At 34.7% G+C, this 20,942-nt stretch overlaps 4 protein-coding genes and 1 pseudogene across 4 annotated transcripts; 2 read left to right on the forward strand and 3 right to left on the reverse strand.

The window, feature by feature from the left end:
• The first annotated feature begins 88 nt into the window (after positions 1-88).
• LOC120136144 lies at positions 89-20,907 on the forward strand. The gene is made up of 2 exons (XM_039152256.1): positions 89-601; positions 20,877-20,907. Exon 1 carries the CDS (start codon positions 125-127, stop codon positions 587-589), a length of 465 nt encoding a protein of 154 aa, XP_039008187.1. The 5' UTR covers positions 89-124; the 3' UTR covers positions 590-601; positions 20,877-20,907.
• LOC120136145 lies at positions 1,647-6,419 on the forward strand (annotated as a pseudogene).
• Positions 6,830-7,935, reverse strand: LOC120136142 (methylesterase 10-like). The gene is made up of 3 exons (XM_039152253.1): positions 7,535-7,935; positions 7,304-7,441; positions 6,830-7,193 (listed from the first exon to the last, which is right to left on the reverse strand). Exons 1-3 carry the CDS (start codon positions 7,886-7,888, stop codon positions 6,912-6,914), a joined length of 774 nt encoding a protein of 257 aa, XP_039008184.1. The 5' UTR covers positions 7,889-7,935; the 3' UTR covers positions 6,830-6,911.
• Positions 9,479-12,377, reverse strand: LOC120136138 (L-ascorbate oxidase homolog). The gene is made up of 9 exons (XM_039152250.1): positions 12,340-12,377; positions 12,101-12,250; positions 11,913-12,022; positions 11,525-11,795; positions 10,985-11,081; positions 10,526-10,871; positions 10,064-10,429; positions 9,904-9,982; positions 9,479-9,685 (listed from the first exon to the last, which is right to left on the reverse strand). The coding sequence occupies exons 2-9, from the start codon at positions 12,233-12,235 to the stop codon at positions 9,482-9,484; spliced, it is 1,608 nt and encodes a 535-aa protein (XP_039008181.1). The 5' UTR covers positions 12,236-12,250; positions 12,340-12,377; the 3' UTR covers positions 9,479-9,481.
• On the reverse strand, positions 14,949-18,004 carry LOC120136141 (serine/threonine-protein kinase SRK2I-like). The gene is made up of 9 exons (XM_039152252.1): positions 17,547-18,004; positions 17,248-17,322; positions 17,058-17,159; positions 16,919-16,972; positions 16,594-16,686; positions 16,221-16,313; positions 15,557-15,661; positions 15,370-15,468; positions 14,949-15,257 (listed from the first exon to the last, which is right to left on the reverse strand). The coding sequence occupies exons 1-9, from the start codon at positions 17,709-17,711 to the stop codon at positions 14,973-14,975; spliced, it is 1,071 nt and encodes a 356-aa protein (XP_039008183.1). The 5' UTR covers positions 17,712-18,004; the 3' UTR covers positions 14,949-14,972.
• Positions 20,908-20,942: the final 35 nt, after the last annotated feature.

A 20,942-nucleotide genomic window follows, 5' to 3' on the forward strand; every position in this document is an offset into this window, starting at 1 on the left:
AGAAAATAAAGCTATGAAGGGTACTCCCGTAATTGAGATAAAAAAAGAAGATTTTATTTGTTTTTTAAAATTATTGAGCGTCACATATTTTGATTTCCAAGGATCAGACTGAAGTAGAGCAGAAATGGCGTCCACAATTTCGCCATCTATGCTCCACTCTCTCTCAGTTCACTGTGCGCACACTTCGCACCGTGGCCAATCCTTCAAGGCGTATGCTAGCAAACCTGCTCCGGCGGTTTATCTTTCGAACCGGAGGCAACTTCTGTTCTTTCTGACTACTTCGACAGCATTGACGGTTACAGAGAAGAAGTCGAATGCGGAGGATATTCCGTTGTTCGGTTTCAGGAAGAAGCTGAAGAAAGCGGAGGAGGAAGCTGTGGAGATCGTGAAAGAAGGACTCGAGACGGCGGGGAAAGAGATGTTTACGGTGGAGAAAGAGTTGAAGGCGGCTGAAAAGGGGATTGAAAGTGCTGTTAGTTTTAGCGCGTTGGCTCAGGCGGGTACTGTGGCGGGAGCCGAGTTTCTCGGCGTTGTGGTGGCTACTTCCATCGTTAATGGAATTTTGTCGGCTGATGCCCCGAAATCATGAATTTTCTTGTATATTTAATTTTAATTTAATATTTGTGAAACAAGTTGTTTTTATTTTTCCTTAACAACTTCTTTTCGTTCACGAATGCTCATACGGTGGTGGAATCGAATCAGACTAAGATTTTCAAACTCGATTTAGAAATACATTAACTGATAACCACTCAACCTATTTACAGATTTCATGACTTTCTGGGGTTTTTTTTCTTTTTCTTTCAAGGGAAAGTGAAAGCATCGCCCGAGTTCCATCCACTTTTCTTGAGCTTGTCCATCGCCTCCAACCAGAGCCTGCAAAGCACTCCTGAACCTGTTTTTGCACTAGTGATTGCGGATTCGCCTAAGAACAACCTCTTACCCCAGTGCTTCATCCACGGGCGTTCAAATTAACAGTAACCGTGTAATTAATTAATCCAATTGTTTAGATTAAATAATTTCAGTTAATCGAATCATTAAAAATATTAATTATTAGTTACAGTTATAAATTTTTAATAAATTGTTAACTATCAATTAATCGTTAATAAATTATATTTAATTAATTATATTTCAAAATTATATCTCGAAAAATATTTTAATGTCTAAGGGTTTTCTATTATTATTTTAGATGCTCATACGTTAACCACAACTTTAAAAGTTTCACGATGTGTTATGTTTTAAAAAACATTCATATAATAAATTAACTTGTTATTGAACCGTTAAAACCGTTAATAGCAGTTAACTGTTAGTAATTAATCAATTTTTAATAATTAGATTATAATTTATAAAAATTAATTACCATCAATTCGTTAAATTTAAATTAAACAGTACAATTAACCGGCCATAATACTCTTAAGTTAGCTGTGAATTTTATCTGAAGTTGACTGATGACAGCATTGTTCGTTTGACCACTAACAAAAGGATTTGCTTGAAATGACAATGATAATGATAATTTGAGAGCTCTGTTATAATTCTTTTAAAGCTTTTGTACCAATTTAAAATCTTGAGATGTATGATGAAATTAACTCTCTGGATTTAATGAGCCATGTTGCGTTGGCTTTGTTTGACATACGAAGAAAAAGCCCAAGCCGAACTAGTAAAAAAGCCAGGAAATTTCTCCAAAACCCTTCACAAAACCCCCATCACAAAATGATCCGGCACCTCGCAACCATCGTACGCCACCGTTCAACCACCATCCTCCGGCACCAAAACAACCACTATCACCGAATAGCTACAAACACCCCAAAACCCCAAACCCACCTTCCCCACCGAAGCCTCCAAAAGCCCCTCAAAAACCACAAACATTCACTTTCCATGATGTCACCTGGGAAGATCCTTACTCCTGGATGTCTTCTCTCCAAGACAAAGTCGCCATGCGACATATGGACATGTATATGGAACAAGAGGAGAAGTATACCGAGGCTGTCATGTCGGACACTGAACGACTCCAAACTAAGCTCCAGTCCGAGATGGCTTCTCGCTTGAACTTTGATCTCTCTATGCCTCCAGTCCGTTGGGGTCCCTGGTACTTCCTTCAAACTTTCCATTTTTAGCACTTTCTGTTAAGAAATAGAATCTGTCAAATTGGGTGTCTAGTAAAACCTCGGGTTTTCTTAGGTTCGGATTGGTTAGCTTCTTACAAGTCGGTTTGATTAGACGAAAATGCTAAAAAAGGTGTCAAATACAATGTACTTATTTGCTCCTAGAACGAAATGTTAAGCTTTTCTTTAATGGAAAGTCAAACTGTATGATGCTTGTTTTAATGGAAGTGTTGATGTATGTATGATTGTAGTCATAGGGGCTCAGTTTTTGTTTTTTTATCATATGAACGTTAATTGCTGTATTAGTTGAAATCTAAATAATTGTGCAGGTTGTATTATAGAAGAGTGGAAGAAGGGAAGCAATATCCAGTGCTATGTAGGAGGTTGGCGAGCTTGAACGAGGAGTTCATTTCACATAAGTCTCCGAGTTATGGATTTGATTTTACTTCTGGGAAGAGGATTGAGCTGAAGCTGCTTGATTACAATCAAGAAGCTCAGAGATTTGGAGGTATTGCAGAAAATGGTAGATTGCCCTCTTTGTTTATTTGCTTCTGAGACTTTGTTTACATTACTTTCTCAATATGTTTAAAGGTTATGCTTATGAAGAATTATCGGAGATATCACCGGATCATAAATTTCTTGCATACACCATGTATGATAAGGACAATGACTACTTCAAGTTATCTGTGAGAAATTTGAATTCTGGTGGCATTGCTCTATGTCATAACTGATGAGAATAAGAGGCCATATAGGTGGAAACTCTGCTTGTTTCATAACCAGTTAACTTATATATTAATTATTTTTTGGTTGTCAAATGAATTTTACAAAGCTAATTGGAAATTGACTTTTTTGTTTAGGATATACTGTAGCATGATTGGATCAACGGATGAAGATGTTTTTCTGCTGGAAGAAAAAGATGAAAATGTCTATGTAAACATAAGACACACAAGATTTCCATTTTGTGACAGTTAATATATTTTCTCCTACATTTTCAAAGGTATCCGGAGAGCAATATTGGCTTGTAGTCAGCTTAGATTGTTGTAAAATGATCATATGATCAAATGGTGTTAACAAACTTTATGATATTTTAGGTCTTTCTGATAAATGCAGCTGATCCATTTTCTGGCATGACATTAGCTTGGGAGAGTGAAGGTATTGTTCACTGCATTCTCAAGCATCATCAAGGATACTTCTATTTATTCACAGATGCAGCCAAGAATGGACAAACAATTGATAATCATTATCTTCTTCGAAGCCCTATTGATTCTTCATCCAATCCTAGAATTTGGGAGGTGGGTGACTTCTATACGACTTCCTTAATTCCTTTTTTTTTCGTTCTACTGGTTCATAATGCACATATTTTTTATCCTTTTGCACTGAGGTACAATGATAGTGCTGATACATGTGGACATTTCTTGCCTAAATGCTACCAATGCTCACTGCATTATTTATGTAATCCCATGTCTTATGGACTTCAGAATGTATTCATTGATTCTAAAGACTTGGCCATAGAGGATGTTGATTTCTGCAAGTCACACTTGGTTCTTATTACAAGGGAAGGTTGAAATCACGGAATCTGCTCTGATTGCCTGATGGGAAGGTAGGAAATATGTGTGTGTGTGTAGTGCTTATCACTCATACTTCATCTTTCTTCTTTTACCCCTTGTTGCCCTTTGTCATTATAGGGATTTTTACAATACTCTCTTCATGTCTTTTGTTTTATGGCAGCAAGCAGTTCATCTGCGAGAGCTTCAACCTCATTTCCTTCCTCTTCCAAAGCATGTTTGTAACATTTCTCCTGGGCCAAACTATGACTACTACTCCACAACCATGCGATTCACAATATCATCACCTGTGGTATGTAGATGACTACCATCTGAACAGTATTTAGCTCTTAATTGACCACGGCTATTCCCTTATCATCTATACTTAATAATTTTGTGGAATTTTGATTCATGTAACATGTTAAGCATGATTTGAAAATGAAGAAAGCTTAATTGAGCTTAAATATCTGCTATCAGTGACGGAAGATATGTTGCCTCTATTGTCTATAATTTGGGTTTTAATTTTGAATATAATAAGCTGTTTAAACCGATTTGTTTCCTGAATGGAATCTAGAGATCAAAGGTTTTTGTTTTGGTTTGGATTGATATTTGCTTTATTTGAATATGGTCCAGCAAGCAGCAACTGTTCATGTTTCTCTTCTAGGATGAGTAAAAATATGAAACATGGCAGCATTTTCAATCACGATCTTAAGTAAAACTAGTTTACTTTTTTCACATCTTGTTTATCAGTGTTTATTTTTATTATTTTATTTTGGTTTTCTTGCCATATATGTTTACATTATTCCAATATCAATACTGATATTCTAGGGTTGTTTATGTATAAATTTTACAGATGCCTGATGCGGTGGTTGATTATGATTTGTCAAATGGGAAGTGGGATATTGTTCAACAGCAAAATATGCTTCATGAAAGAACACGGATTTTGTATGGTACTGCATTGTCTTCAGCCATTGCTGAAAAGACAACAAATGTGAAATTTTCTTCTATGAATGATGTCAAATCTGAAGACAAAAACTTGTGGAATGACCTCTCTGAATTTTATGCTTGTGAACATCACAATGTCTCTTCTTTTGATGGGACAATGGTTCCTTTAACTATTGTTTACTCGCACAAAAATAGAAAGGATAATCAAAGCCCCGGCTTGCTTCATGGACATGGAGCTTATGGTGAAATACTTGATAAAAGGTGTCGTAGTGAGTTGAAAAGCCTCCTTGATCGGGGTTGGATTATTGCTTATGCTGATGTAAGGTTTGTTTTTTGTTATTATTATAGTAATTCTTCCGGGCTATCCTTACCTTCACCTTTCTGTAGCACTATTCAGTTTTATATTATTTTATGAATTGTTGTCGTTTTTAATATTTGCATGCCACTTTGTTTCTTGGTTTATGGATGGTATGTTCTGCAGAGGCGGTGGTGGCGGTGGTAAGAAGTGGCACCATGATGGCCGACGCACAAAGAAACAAAATTCAGTTAGAGATTACATATCTTGTGCAAAGTACCTTATTGAAAAAGAGATTGTGCAAGAAAACAAGCTTGCTGGTTGGGGATATAGTGTTGGAGGACTCCTGGTTGCCTCCGTCATCAATTGCTTCCCAGGTTTATTCCGTGCTGCAGTTTTGAAGGTATGACAAATCTCTCTATGGCTTTTGTGTCTGCTCAACCATACTTGCTACATAGTCTTAATTTGCTTGCATCCTTTTTGAAGATATATGGTACTAGGTAGTTTAGAATTTTATATGGGTATGAGCTTTTTTTTTTAATAATTCTAGGCGAATTCATTTTATCTTTTATTTGTTTCAGGTTCCATTTTTAGATGCAACCAACACTCTGCTATACCCCATTTTACCTCTCACGGCCACTGATTATGAAGAATTTGGTTACCCTGGGGATGTTGATGAGTTTTATGCCATTCGGAAATTTTCTCCCTATGACAATATCCAGAAAGATGCTCTTTATCCAGCGCTGTTAGTCTCCTCATCTTTCAACACAAGGTAAGTAGCCTTCTCGTTAACCGTGCTTTTTCCGGTTATCTGAACTTACAGTTTTGTGACATTGATCAACAAAAAAGGTATGCCATCTAGAGAACAAGGGATGCATAAACTTTATCAATATTTATCAAACTTATGTGCTTAACTAGGGACAAAAAAGGTCCAAAATGGGTGGAATAGGATTGAATAACAGCATATAGATCACTTTGGATTTCGGAAATTCATTACTTGATCAAAGACCATCTGTGTGTGTATGCTGTAAGATGGCTACAAAGTTGTTCCCTCTGCCTTTAAAACAGATATTAAAGGAGAAACATGCCATCGACAATTCGTACTGCATTCAGTCTTCTAGTTGATTATATCTTTTTCCCTTGTAATTGAAGTAGGCATTGATGCCTTTCTGCTTAACATTTTTTCAGGTTTGGGGTATGGGAAGCGGCAAAATGGGTCGCTCGAGTTCGGGAACAAACAATCTATGACCCTAAACATCCCATACTACTTAATCTATTGACAGATATAGTAGAGGAAAATAGATATCTTCAGTGCAAAGAGTCAGCTATGGAGACTGCATTTCTTATAAAGGCAATGGATGAATAAATTGGCCCTTCTATCCAATGAGTGGAAGCTATAAAGTTGAGCTATGCATGCATGTATTCGTGTGTGTGTATTGTGGCCAAACTAAGATAATTCGTACATAATATATACTATCTCGTAAAGATGATAGGTTGAACTATCTGATTGATGAATCATTTATATTTCTCAGAAACTTGTTGGAGATGTTTGCAGAGCTGGTGGGGCTTGGAAAGCATGACCATATGATCGGCTCCATCTATGAATCATTTATGCATATGAAATTGATTACATTTCTTAAACTCATTTTATTTATTAAAAGTTATAAATTATTGATAAAATAATCGGGGGTTTTTTCCTTTTCATTTCTTCTTTCTTCTCTTTGTAAATTATAGTTTAACAAATTAATCTTGTTTTAAGTATCATATGATAATGATGAGTAAACAATCATAAAATAATAATAAAAATATTAAACACATAAATTTACCTGTATGACATGTCCTATTTTATTTATTAAAACATGAACCAATTAGTCGAAAATTATTTTATTCTTTATACATTATGATTTCAAAATTTAAAAGATTTAATTCCGTACATGATATAAAGATGAGAGGGTGAACTAATTAGATTAAAGGAGAGTTGAACACCTTGTTTTGTTTATTGATTACAAAGTAGGCTCGGTGAAAAGTTCAGTTATATTTGTCAGCAACTTGTTGGAGACATTTGCAGAGCTGGTGGGGCTGGGAAAACATGGGCATATGATCGGCTCCATCTATGAACTTCACATCTGCTGGTGGGCTATTTTCGATGTACCATTTCTGCAAGCTTTCTTTGATCAGCAAATCATCTTTGCAAACTATATAAACCCGATTGACCGACTCGAAATTCTCTTTCGTCAGCAGGGATTCCTTGGACAAATCTTTCATGAACCACTTTCCTTGTCTCAACAACGTTATGGCCAGTTCTATGTCCTATAAATTCCAACACAAACTTAGTATCCGCGTCACGAACGAGTGACGGGCGCATAATTTTATATTTGAGTACGAATTATAAAGCATCTTATGCAGCTGAGATGACTGACCTCTTTTGGTGAGAGTTGATAAACCATTGCCGCCATGTATTTTGGTCCGAACATGGCATGAGTTGGTGGATTTTCTGACCCGTCTTCAAACAATAGCTCGAAATCCATGATCGGCTCCTCCATGACCCTTTTGAAGTACTAACTCCCACAAACATTCAACCAACAAGTTTAAGTCCGACCAAAAACAAATCCATAAAAAACGCACACACACAACTGTGTTCATGTTTTTACCTCGGCTACTCGGGTTGCAATAGGAGAATGGTGATTTGGCATAAAAGCTGTGAGATAAACAGCGGCCGACACTTTGGTGGGGAAGCTTTCCATGGCTAAAGAAATGATAACTCCACCATAACTATGTCCCACTAGTATCACTTTCTCGTGTTGAGGCAAAGAGGCCATGAATTCCATCAACGGCTGCGCATAATCCAATACCGAAACCAGCTCGCCGAGCTGCTTCGGGTTGATTCCACTGGCGCCGAGGTCCAATGGAGTGACATGGTGACCGGACAATTTGAGCAACGAGACAACCTTGTACCAACACCAAGCTCCATGGCACATACCATGAATTAGAACAAAGTGTGCCATAGTTCACTGTTTTTTATCGCAATATCTTCTCTGTTAGTTGCTTCAATTATTATTGCAAGGGGATTTATCTAAGAGGAATTTCTACTGTCAACGTCATGGAAGAAAAAAAGGTTGGATCAAACCAATGAATTGAAGTTGTTTTTAGTGATTATTGGATAAGCCGTCTCTGTTTTCTTTGGCCATCGTCGTTGGTGTTGATTTGATTTGATATCCTCCACACAAGTAGTGCTTGACCATAGAAATATCACTTCCGTATTTGATTTGAACATGTAGCGCTGGACCATAGATAGTTCTTACAAAGTATGTATGTATGTATGTATGTATCGACAGTTGCAAGCAATACTTGCAACTGCTTGATCCATATGGTTTAAAATTTTATAAAACCTCAGTTTTTTCGTAATACAATAATCCAATGTGTCGGGACCGTCTTTCGTTTGGGCCCCGAAATTGAGCTTCGACTTAGATTAAATGAATTGGAGTCGCCACCGACCATTTAAAACGAATTTAGGTAGGTCGGACACCATCTTATCTGATCTGCGTTGTACCAGAAACGTGTCGGGTTCGGGAGTCGGTTACGGTCAAGGAAGGATTATCACCCTTAAACCGCCCTTTCGGTACCAATTAATTCATCGGTTGTCTTAATCGCGAAAATCAAAATTTAAATTGAAATTTAAAAATTCAATTTGAATTAATTATTTTTGATCGATTAAAAATATCCCTAAAAAGTCAAAAGTGTTGGATTGTAAAAATGAAAATAAATATGAGAAAAGAATAATAAAAAATATTAATATAATAATATTAATAAAAAATGAATAAATAAATAAATATATATATATATATAACAATGTAAAAAGAAATAAAAAATATTAAAATTAAGAGAAAATGAAATATATATATATATAAAGTAAATAAATAAAAAATGAAATAAAAAGAACAAGTCAAAAATTGTTACATCTCTCATGTTTTACGTGTAGAGAAACTGTATTTGTAATGAAAATGCTCTGTCACTCTTCGTGCTTTTAGATACTGACTTTGGATCCTCCACGCTTATTTTTTGTCCTTTTCTTCCCTCAGTTTTTTTAAATCGTTGCCTCTTCCTTTGATTTTGATTTCACGTTTTTCTCTTTTCCTTTCCTCTTGATACTTGAGTCTATTTATAGTCTAAAGAAACCTATTTTTAGCTCAGATTTAGAGTCCTACTTGAACTCAAATGCTTCGATTTTAGTGTTTCAATAGGACTTAAATACGTTAATTTTAGTGTTTTAATAGGACTCAAAATGTTGATTTATTTTCTGAATCTCACTAAATCAGGGTTATTGAGTGTGGAGCCTATAAAAATAATAAAATAATAATAAATAAAATAATAATAATCATAATAATCATAATAAATAAATATAATATAATAAAATATTTTTGTAGACTCGGACAAAATCGGGTGTCTACACAATGGAATGCATAATTTTATCTAATGTTTCTAAGACAACAATTTCTATCCTCTCTTTTCTATCATCTATATATTTCTCCGCAGTCAAACTATCATGACCGGAAAAAGGGCGGTTACCAAAGGCTTAATCGTAGTCACCTGTAATCAAACTACAGGTGACGTCCGACAGCTTTGCCGCAGAGGAGAACATTATTGGGAAGATCATATTCATTAGCAAGGCTGTGAACTGGATTCCAGACTCTAAGGTAGAACTGCTGTCCAAGATATTGCCTGTCCCATAATGTAGACCTCATATTCCACATACCTTGGTTGTCCAAGGAGACGAAAATGGCTGTCCAAGAATTCGGATAAACCTGCCAGAAAAGAATAACAGAAAATAGGTAATACTATCTTTCAAACATTACATTATTTGAAATAATCATTTTTCACCAAACCGAAACTTAAAACGTGAGAACTATGGCTCCTCAAGAACACGAGTGATCCATGGTAATTATCACTGATATAAAGGCATGACCTCATAGCGAGGATCGATAAAAGGGAAATGATTTGTATTTGGTACGATGTGGGTTACCTGAGTAGTGTGTCTTGTAAGAGCATCGACTAGATTGTAGCTCTTTCTACTGTTTGGCGTCCACTGCCCCGAGCCAAAACTGTGTATATAGTAATATAAACATTAGAACCTATACAGCAAAGCAAACCATCGAACAAACAAAGCAAGCATTGTAACTAACCCAACAACCCAAAAATCATAACCATCGAGATGCCAAGCTTGCATGGTGTTTTCGTTGTTCTGAAAGACAACTTCAATGTAATCATGGAGAGAAGTTGCCATAACAGAGGTAGCTACAGTTGCAGCACGACCTGAAGGAACTGCACTGATGGAATTCGTGCTAAAAACTCCAGGGATGTTAAAATGATCAGCAAGCTTCAAAGGTGTATCGGGATTTATATAGGAGACGCCATTCACTGCATAACGCAACTTCCCGTTTATTGAAGATGCTGAGTTGGCCAAGACAAAAGTCTTAGTTGGTGTTATCTGCCCGTAATGGAATGAACCCTGAGGATTAGGCCTGGCTGCATTTGATGTCAAATTCCACCTTCAAGAAAATGAAGAAAAACAAATTAAATAAGATTGTTTTTTTAGTCTTAAAATGATTTTAAGAAAGAATCATATGATCTCCATGGACTAGTACCTATATGTTCTCACCTGATCCATTGACCAATCAAATTGATTTGCAGGAGCAGCTGGAATAGGTCCGGAAACTGGGGCATTCGAGTTTGTGTAGTGCAACAGCGCGGTTGCAGTGAGAACAGTTTTTGTAAATCGTGTGGATGCAACGATGTAGTAGTCCTTTGGCAGCTGGTCCAAGGTAACTAAGATGGTTACGGATTGGCCAACATGTACATCAAGAGAATCATATAAATTCTGAATTACGTGAGATCCTTCGACCTCAACTAGCTTCATTTTATGATTCTGGATCCTAAAATTGAGTGAGGTGGATAATCCAACATTTGAGATCCTGAACATGTAAGTTTTGCCTGAAACACCAGAAATTTGTTGCATGAATTAATAATACGCTATGAAGTAAGCGACAAAACTTGATTCATTATAAAATAATGATAAGGCAACATGACTTGAAGGTAATGATGACCTTGATCTCCACCAAAGGATGTTCGAGTTTGGCCATTTATAAGGATACCGTCAGGGAAGGGCAGAGGGTTGCCTGCGTCCAAAGATTGCTGCAATGTCTGAAAACCAGAAAACAATATATGATGAGCACAAAGATTTGCCTAAATGAAAACGAAGAACAAACTATTAGTTTCATGGAAAATGCTAGCAATGGGGATCCACGTCAAGAAACATGCTTTAACTGACTATCAGCTCTTTCTTGGGAGAATATGAACAAAATTACAAATAAAATTCACTCCTCAATCCCCAGAGCTGATCATGTAGACCTTTGTTACTCTGACTCTTCATTTTTTTCCAAAAATATCAGTGCTCGACACCCATGTCATACACATTTTCATGCCGGACACCTGCACCCAAGTTCAAGCAACATAGATGTAGACATATGTCTACCTAGATTCTCATATCCTATAACATACATTTGGCATGGCAAGAATGAATGACAAGTAAGCAATTTGTAACTTACAGGTAGAAAGAAAAAAACGTAACTGTGAAGAAGACTAACCTTATGGTTGGTCTTGAACCAGTCACCAACAAGTAAAGAGAAATCTCCTGCTGGGACTGCATAAGGTATAGGGATCACACTCCTATGGATTATATTGAGTGCTCCAAATCCTCCAGCAGCTCTATGCATCAATGTTGATGGGAAATAATTGTAGGATCCAATCTGATCCTTGGCCTGGAACTTGTAGGTATAGTTTGAGTTTGGAGGGATAGGACAATTGGTCCCCAAAACCCCATCCTGCCATGAATTCTTCCTTTGCTTGACCCCATTCCTGTTGCAAGAAAAAAAATGGAAAATTTTAAAGACAAATCTTGGTTCTTCCCTTCATTTCCCAGATTCATGGATCAGCAAGAAACTCAGGATCTCAATGCAAAGAACAAATGCTTACCATGTCAACAAGAAAGGCTGGTCAAGCTTGTTAATGAGATTCAAGATGATGTTGTTATTAGTCACCACATCAAGTTTTGGTCCAGGGAACTGATTATTGATAAGGATAACCTTCACACAAGAACAAACGATGAGAACTTTAGAAAATCAGAATCAAAAGCACATTACTTTTTTAGATTTTACACCAACCTGTTGGGGAACTCCAAGAATGGAACGAGTACCATAAGTGACAGTCCAAGTGAAATACAAGTAAGGGTCTTCAGCATTCACCAGGGACACACCCAAAACAGCCAAAACCAAATGGAGAATCACTGATTTCCCCATTTTCTCTTTTTATACCCTGAAATCAAAGAACTGCTAATTAAGCAAAACTAGAAAACGGGTTGTTATCAGAAGACATTGCCATTATTGGCTGAAAAGAGAAAGCTACCTGGTTAGAGACTCCCTGGAATGCGAGGTATTTTCAAGTCAAAAACCAAAGCTAAACAACACCAGATCTTGGTCGAGTGGAATGGCGGTGGCCTTGCTTTTAAACTAGTAATAATTAACGGCGCCACGCGTTACCGCGTTAGTATAATTGCTTCCAGCTATATGTTTATTCTCACTTATTGTTTCACCTTTTACTCTTTAGCAGAATGTTAAAATGATTAAAAATAATTAAAATCTATATAACATAAATACTCCACTTGGTAGGGGGAAAATGATATTTCGGATGTTGATCACTGTTCTTCCAATTTCTTGGAACAGTTATCACTTGTACTTGTTCTTCCCCTTTCTCGGAAACTGGCAATCCAAAGAAATTCCAACAGACTATGTAAGTAATAGGATAAATTACACATTTAGTCACAACAGACTTTATGTAAGTAATAGGATAAATTACACATTTAATCACTCATCTATTTTTATAATTCTATTTTAATGATCTAATTATTTAAAAAAAATGTATCTAACATTATGTCTTAGGCCTGTAAATGAACTGAACGTTCAACGAACCGTTCATGAACCGTGCGGCGAGAAGTTCGTTTATGTGCGTTTATTTATTAAATGAACGAACATGAACAAGATTTTTTGTTCGTTTAATTAAATGAACAAACATGAACATAGGTCTCGTTCGTTCATTTACGTTCGTGAACGTTCGGTTATGTTCGTTTGGTTATGTTCGTTTATGTTCGTTCGATTATGTTCGTTTATGTTCATTCATTTATGTTTAACACAATCTTCTTAAATCAATTTTGGTGACCAATTTGTAAGTATCTTAAAAATATTAATCTGATATTCTGATGACCAACTCCATAATTAACCCAATTTTATTTGGAGATTAAATCCAATATGTTAACATGTAAGGCACCTCGCACTTATATTCATTTTCCCCCTTTTTCCCCCAAATTTTATTGTTCACTGGAGAGTGGAGACGATCTCTGAAAGATTCAAAACAAGTTATATTATAGTGCAATATGAAGTTTTACATGTCTGTTTTTATCTCTTTCTCTGTTTTATTTGACTTAATAGTTGATACGTAAAGTTATTGTGGGTATCTTCACATCTAAAACTCAAGAAAACATAATACTTCTTTCTAGAAATAGATGGAAAGATAAAGGTAAAAATCGGAAGTATATGGGCATCAGTAAAAAGAAAAATATATAAAATTTGCCAGAAAACAAAACAAAGGTTTCTATGCAATTTCTGAAAAAGAGTGTAGTAGCGGAAAATGATTGTTCATATGTAATCATGGAACACTAAGATAAATGTTATAGCGTTAAATTAAAGTCGTGTGAATCATTTAATATCTTTAAAAGATCGATCGAAATATTTGATATCTTCAAACATTTCATCACTGCTAATAAGCTCTTACGCTATTTATCACTGTAGATTTGGTTGATTTGCATTGTCGACTATTTTTCATGAAAGAACAATGGAAGGTAGGGTCTCCAACGTTTATGTTCGTTTATGTTCGTGTTCATTTATGTTCGTGTTCGTTTATGTTCGTGTTCGTTTATGTTCGTTTATTTATTAAATGAACGAACATGAACAAGTTATATTCCTTAATAAACGAACATGAACAAAAAAAAATTTGTTCGTTTATGTTCGTGTTCGTTTATGTTCGTTTATTTATTAAATGAACGAACATAAACATACCTTCGTTCGTGTACGTTCGGTTCGTTTATAGGCCTATTATGTCTGATTCCATTTTAATAATCAATCATACAAAATTAACAATAACATTGACGGTATTGTCATGAGATAATATTAGTAAACAACTTCCACCAGATTTTATGAAAAAGACTAAAATAACCCTTAATATTGTAGCCCTTCTAACCTAACCTTTTCGCATTTATTATAAATTTTATAACCTAACCAGCCGCACATGCATACCTAAAACAAATTGGTCTTCATGTTCCATAATTTTGTAGCTTTGGGAACCGAGCAACCCAAAACAGGTGGGAACCACACGGATTTCCATGACGCACCGCCCCATCGGTGCTGGGTTCCTTAGATTCTCCATCCATGCTATTCTTGAAGATCGGAACGTAGATAGATCCAATACGAAAAACGTAATTGTGGTTAAATACTTTTATTATATAACTTTTGGATTGATATAAACATTTAATTTTAAATATATATATTCTAAAATTTCATATTTACTTGTTTTACTTAATAATTATGTAATAAACTATATGTTAATGTGATAGTTTTACTTAGAATTGAATCCAACTATGATACGCCAAAATAGTGCAAGATGATCAATGCCAAGATACAGATAAACACGAGTTTGATGGGATCGGTATTTGAAAGTTGGGAGATGATCATTAAAGATTGAAATCTTTTTTCCCCTAATGATCCTCCCTCGTAAAGTAGTATTAAATATTGATTTCTTCAACTGATTCGTATAAAGCTTCCATGAGCGCGACGGACTTGATCGACCGTGACAAGTCGAAAACAGCATTGTGCACTTCAATAGTCTCTTAATCTCTGATACTTACCTGACACTAGCATAGATTCTCTGCAGCTATGTCTTCATGCTTCGATATGACCAAAAATCATGGAACCTGTTTTATTTATGTTACATTGCATAAATTATCTCCCCGCTGCTATCGATGTCGAGTTCAGATTCGGAATCAATGTCATCCATTTCCTCATCATCAAGGCTGTCTAACATGTGATTTAAGCCAGGGGCATCAGCAGCGGGAATGGTGGCCTCGGCTATAATCTGCATGATCGTATCCATGCTCTGCATAGGTTGATCAGGCTCCTCAAAGTGGTTTCCCATTGTGTTTTCATCCATCAGATCAGCAGGGAGATTCCTCAAGAACCACTCGTGATTTCTGATTTCCGGGATCGTAATTCTCTGTTACACAAAAGGCTCATTATCAGTCAGAATCATGGTAGTTGCCAGAAGTTTACCACAAAATGAAAAAACGCAATGAAGACACTGAGAATTCCTCGGAGGAAATACTCACAGCTGCAGGATCTGCAACAAAAATCCTTGAAATCAGATGTCGACATTCGGGAGATATTTGGACAGAATCCGGAATGGAGTACTGGACACTTAGAATTCTCTGCGTGAATCAATAAATGAAATTAACAATAGATCATTTGGGAAGGAAAAAAATGAGAGTAAAACTATAACAAGAACTTATGGCATACTTGTATAGTCTTCCGAAAGTCTTTTGGCTCATCGGGATCCTCGAAAGGGTATTGCCCAACAAGCATTACATACAAGGTAACCCCACATGACCATACATCCGCAATCTGGTATCACAAGATAAAATCAGCAACACATTTTCACATATTTTCATATTCCAACATCAACATGAACGAGCGTACAATTGCTTAAAAGTAGATCTCCAGAGAGAGCCACACAAACTCCCTCTAGTTTTCTTTTGTGTGCATTTGAATATCGACAAGCTTATCGACCATTCAAGATCTTGTCAAAATTTGCAGAAGTGAAAAACCTAAGCAACCTAATCTAACCACCAACACTTAACCAATATGGGCCATAAGAACCAGATCCATCTAACAAAACTTCACATTACACATAAGTAGAGCAATGATCTATTGTACCGTGCCTCCTAGTTAAAGGACTGCTGCAACTATTAAAAAAAACTGCCACAACTGTCATCCTACGGGAAATGAATAGTAAACCAAAGTTTTAAATCAAATGAGGGGTTAAAACCACATATTTGATTTTATTTCACTCGGACACAAAACTAGAACACGGTGATCAACCCATATAAGATCTACCTCTTTATATCTTAACCAGGAATTACATGTGAATTCTAAACTGATTTGAACTAGCTTGTAAGTATACCTTGCCATCGTACTCTTGCCTTAGGAATACCTCGGGAGCAATGTATGCAGGAGTTCCGACAGTGGACTTTGGTTGTGAATGAAGAACCGAAGACTGAAAAAAACCACAATTAAACAAATAAGTATAACAAAGATCTTACATAACCGACAAATTCACAGGCTACTTCATGTACAAATGTAAATGGAAGCTAAGGCTTCAATGGAACTAAACCAAGACAAGATTTCTTTAAGCAAAGAATAATTATCATAATCCAATATGGAAGTAAAAAAAGATCGCCGAAGAACATAACTCCAAATGTCTCACATTATAGAATGTAGAGCCATGAACCTCATCGAATGAGAGGAGAACAACAAAGGGTTCGAGCAATGTATACCTCTGAATACCCAAAATCACAAATCTTAAGCCGGGGAGCTGGACTTCCATCCAATAAAGTGTTTTCCAACTTCAAATCACGGTGGCATACTTGCTTCATCAAGACAGAAATCATTTTGATGAGCAAAAACAAATTATAGTAACACTGATGTTACTCGGGTTTTATTGTATCAGATATGGATATGTGTTCAACTTACATTCATTCTTTTTAAAATTTTCTAATAAGATTATTATCCCAGGTAATAAAAGTTTTCTTCAGTTAGAAACTGTCCCATATCCAACACATAATTCATGGGGGAAAAAAGGAATGGATAAACTAAAACTACCATTGCATGGCAATAACTAACACCGGATAAAAGCTGTTGGAAGAAGAAGCGAGCCTGCACCAAAACAAATGAATGCATAAACAAAAGAGGGGGAAAAATGATAGGATTTAAAATAACGAAAAATACAAGAAAATGAAACCTCATCCTCATTGAATCGACCAGCAGCAGAAATCCGCTCGAAAAGCTCACCTCCAGATGCATATTCCATAACAATGGCAAGATGAGTAGGTGTTAAAGTAACCTAAAATTAACATTTTCCATAATTATTACTTAAAACACCAAAATACTTTCAGGTTTAAAGAAATAAAAATGTAATTAATTAACCTTACCTCTTTAAATCTAACAATATTAGGATGCCTCAATGATCTATGATTAATAATCTCCCTTTGAACATTTTCATCTATCTGTACAACACCACAAATATATATAATTATAAATAATGCAGTTAATACAATATTAAAAATTGAAAAGAAAAAAAAATCGTTAAGTAGTTGAAAATTCGATAAGTATAACTGCCGTTATTATCCAAACAGAACTTTATTTCCATAAATAGACCGAAATCGAAGAAACAAAAAGAAAAAGGAAAGTTACTGTTTATGAATTTGGAGGGGGGGAAATTTAATCTAACCTTATCGCCTCTCTCGATGTACTTGACAGCAACGAGCCCTTTAGTAACCTTATCCCTCATAAGCCGGGCGACTCCAAAATTACCCGACCCGATATCTTTAACGAAATCGTAACGGTCACTGTCGTGCATGATCGGCATATCCATAGCCGGCCCAGCTCGATCCATTTTGCTATCTTTTCAGTTTCTTGAATCTTATCACTTCAAAGAGAACAAAAAAACTCACGACGCGTCACCAAAGAAAAACCTCTAAACACCGGACTCAGTTTCGTAGATGAGTCACTGAGTTAAACGAGTCGGTTACTGAATTTAAAAAAGAAAGTGTTTCTTTTAGTTGATCAATGATAAATCGAGTGTATGTAACTGTGAAGAAGAGGAGGATACGACTTTTTTGGGGAAGAGGGAGTGATAATTCCAAGGAAATATCTGATGGGACCAAAGGAAGGAGAGGAAGAAATGCGGCGTCGTTTGGCGGTGGTTTGCGTTTTGGATAACCAATAAGATTGGCTCCTATCTTTGGGTACATTCTTTTTCAATTAGGACTTGGAAATTGTGAATGACTTAAATGTCCCTGAGTCACGTGATTTTGGAATGATGAGAGGTGAGTCGGTTCTATGCTGTCTTTTACACATCAAAGTGATCTGACGGTTTTGGTTCCATCATTGTTGATAAATAATCTAATTATCTTATTATAATATGATATTTATTAAAAAGTAATATTTAATATAATGAATAAGGAAATGATGTATTACTCAAAATTAAATTATATGAATTTAATTTTGATATTTTTAATGTTGTATAAAACTAATGTTAATTTTATTAATATCATCATTAATATAATATTTTAATTCAAAATTAACTAGTTGAGAGCATTCAAAATGCGTATGTTGGGTACGCATAGTATAGTTGATTTGAACGGATGTTTTGGTAAATTCGTGTAGAAGAGGATTGGCTATTCGTGACAAAGACTTCGGAACAAAGGAAAGTTACAAACTTTCAAGTTTCAAGCCGTATTATTTTCTTAATAATAAAGAAATTAGCATACGGAAAGAATAGATTCGTTGCAGTGCTTTTGAGGAATAAGTAGGATAACTCCCAACTGTGATCGACTTCTCTTTGATATATTTGTTCCTAAGATATTTTGAAAGTCGTATATTCAAATATAAGTGTTATAAATTTAGGAGAAAATCTTATTAAATATTATTTAAAATCATAATAAATTATTTAAATACAAAATAAAAAATTCAAATAAAAAATTAGAAAAAAATATGGATTTATTTTTTATTAACATTTTCCTCATAAGAGAAAAAGGAATCAACTTTAACTTGAAATATGAGCGTTGTAAATTAATGCTCGGTCGATAGCTTATCGCGAGTATTATTTAATATTTAAATAATATAAAGAATTATTATTTTTATATAAATTTACATTATTTATATATTAATTTTTAAGTATTTAAAATTAATAATTTAAATATATATTCAATAAGTAATTAAATAACATATACATGTGTCTTTTCCTTGTACAATTTAACTTGTGCTAACATTTATCTACTATATATAGTGCAAAGAAAAAATTTATTATTAATATCACACCAAGACGACTTCTTCTAATCTAATAATAATAAAAATTTAAATTCATCGAATGACTTTAATGATAAAAAAATATTATTTTTTTATAAAATTTAAATTTAAATAATTATGCTTACAAAATAAGTATATATTATTAATAAAATAAGAAAAATCACCCAAATCTCCTAATTCTCTTTCGGTCTTTCCTAACCATGCCCACGCATGAGATAGTGCCAACATGTTGTATGATTGGTGAGAGGGTTTTTGGGTAGTTTGTAACATTGGCATATTCCCAAGACTTGTCTTGTACCAAAGATGTCGGCAGCCCAATGAGTTGTTTTAGCAAGATTTTTCCTGTCCATTTTCTTCCTCAACGACTTTCCTCTACTCCGACTTGGAAACAACCATGACTGTTTCTCGGGAAAATAAGTTAACATTCAAACTATCTTCCTCGTATCATATATTCCCAGATTAAATATTGTGGGTCTTTTAATGGGCGTTTTGCCGATGACATCCAATCCTCAACTTGTTTTGTCAATACAATAAATAGGGGTTTGACGTGGGCTTACTTGTCATTCTATTTTGGCTGCATCCTTTTGTCCAGATACATATATTGGGTCTTCATAAGACATTAATTAAATTAAAATTCAGTTGATTTTATTATTAATTATTAATTATTTATACAAATATAAAATAAATTATATATAATTACAATGAAAAATATAATAGAACTATACGAGTTATGAATATATAGTAATTTCAGGGTCAAGGAGTCAAAGTTGGGAAGAAGCAGAAATGGCGACGCGTCCTAAAAGAGAAGAGCAAAGGGCCGTTTGAAAGTTTGACCGTTGAATTTGCCTAAACCCGGTGCTCTGCCAAGTGGAGTGTGACCCGGTCTTGAATCCTCCCGCTCACTGTTTCTCCCCCATCGTCTCGGTCTTACTTCGTTAAAAAAATATATACTAAATTTTATTTTTAGAGATTATAAAGTGTAGGACCAAGTCCATTCATCCTTTTACTCCAATTTTTTTAATTAATCACTGATATTTAATCTATTGATCAATTAATTTAGATTGGGTCTTTACTCCCATTGAACTTACAAAATATAAAAAATAATCTCTAAACTCACACTAATTAATTTTTTTAAAAAAATAAATAAATATTAATAAAGATTATATAAAATCTTAAATTTCAGTATACGATGATATCAATCATAAATTTATTAATATTATTTTCTATTGCGACCAGGTTGTTTTAAATACAATTTACTGTTATAAAATACTGTTTATTGATAATTATTATTTATTGATAATATTGTTATTTTTAATTATTGGTAAGGTGTTGGAATGAGTCCCCCCCCCCAAACCAAGAAGAAAAATCTTCCTCAGATAGGTTGGGGAATATAACATTATGGTGTTCGAACAAGGAACTTAAAAAAAAATTCTTAACTACTAAAATCATTTGATTCGTAGTTATATATAATTTTTTTTTTAAATAATAACAAAAGAAAAAAACACTATATATGAAATATCAACATAAAATCTGAATATCAACGAATATAATTTTTTTTTTAAAATACAATATATATAAGTTGCTTATCGGTAACGGCTGCAAAATGTTGAGTTTTTTATTATTGCCACGTCAGTTTTTACTGTAAAAATCGTTATTGCCACGTCAGTTTTTATAGTAAAATCGTTGAAACAACTGAATTTCCTCAACTAATCTAACTACTTATTGAGTTATTGTTCTTATAACCAAAATGTTCAAATTTTGTTTTTATATTATTTTTGTGTTTATTTCTCTATACTACAAATTAAAAACTACTTTA

This window comes from Hibiscus syriacus, unplaced genomic scaffold (genome assembly GCF_006381635.1).
Source record: "Hibiscus syriacus cultivar Baekdansim isolate YM2019G1 unplaced genomic scaffold, ASM638163v2 tig00110621_pilon, whole genome shotgun sequence".
Lineage (NCBI taxonomy): Eukaryota > Viridiplantae > Streptophyta > Magnoliopsida > Malvales > Malvaceae > Hibiscus > Hibiscus syriacus.

Coding starts and splice junctions, on each gene's coding strand:
- LOC120136138 (XM_039152250.1), bottom strand. CDS start 12,235: ATGGGGAAATCAGTGATTCTCCATTTGGTTTTGGCTGTTTTGGGTGTG. Junction 12,023..12,100: donor TTCTTGGAGTTCCCCAACAG/GTTGGTGTAAAA, acceptor TCTTGTGTGAAG/GTTATCCTTATCAATAATCA. Junction 10,430..10,525: donor GATCAGGTGAGAACATATAG/GTACTAGTCCAT, acceptor ATTTTCTTGAAG/GTGGAATTTGACATCAAATG.
- LOC120136142 (XM_039152253.1), bottom strand. CDS start 7,888: ATGGCACACTTTGTTCTAATTCATGGTATGTGCCATGGAGCTTGGTGT. Junction 7,442..7,534: donor TTGCAACCCGAGTAGCCGAG/GTAAAAACATGA, acceptor TGTGGGAGTTAG/TACTTCAAAAGGGTCATGGA. Junction 7,194..7,303: donor ATCAACTCTCACCAAAAGAG/GTCAGTCATCTC, acceptor TGGAATTTATAG/GACATAGAACTGGCCATAAC.
- LOC120136144 (XM_039152256.1), top strand. CDS start 125: ATGGCGTCCACAATTTCGCCATCTATGCTCCACTCTCTCTCAGTTCAC.
- LOC120136141 (XM_039152252.1), bottom strand. CDS start 17,711: ATGGATCGAGCTGGGCCGGCTATGGATATGCCGATCATGCACGACAGT. Junction 16,687..16,918: donor TTAGTTATTGCCATGCAATG/GTAGTTTTAGTT, acceptor GTCTTGATGAAG/CAAGTATGCCACCGTGATTT. Junction 15,258..15,369: donor TTGTTGCAGATCCTGCAGCT/GTGAGTATTTCC, acceptor TTTGTGTAACAG/AGAATTACGATCCCGGAAAT.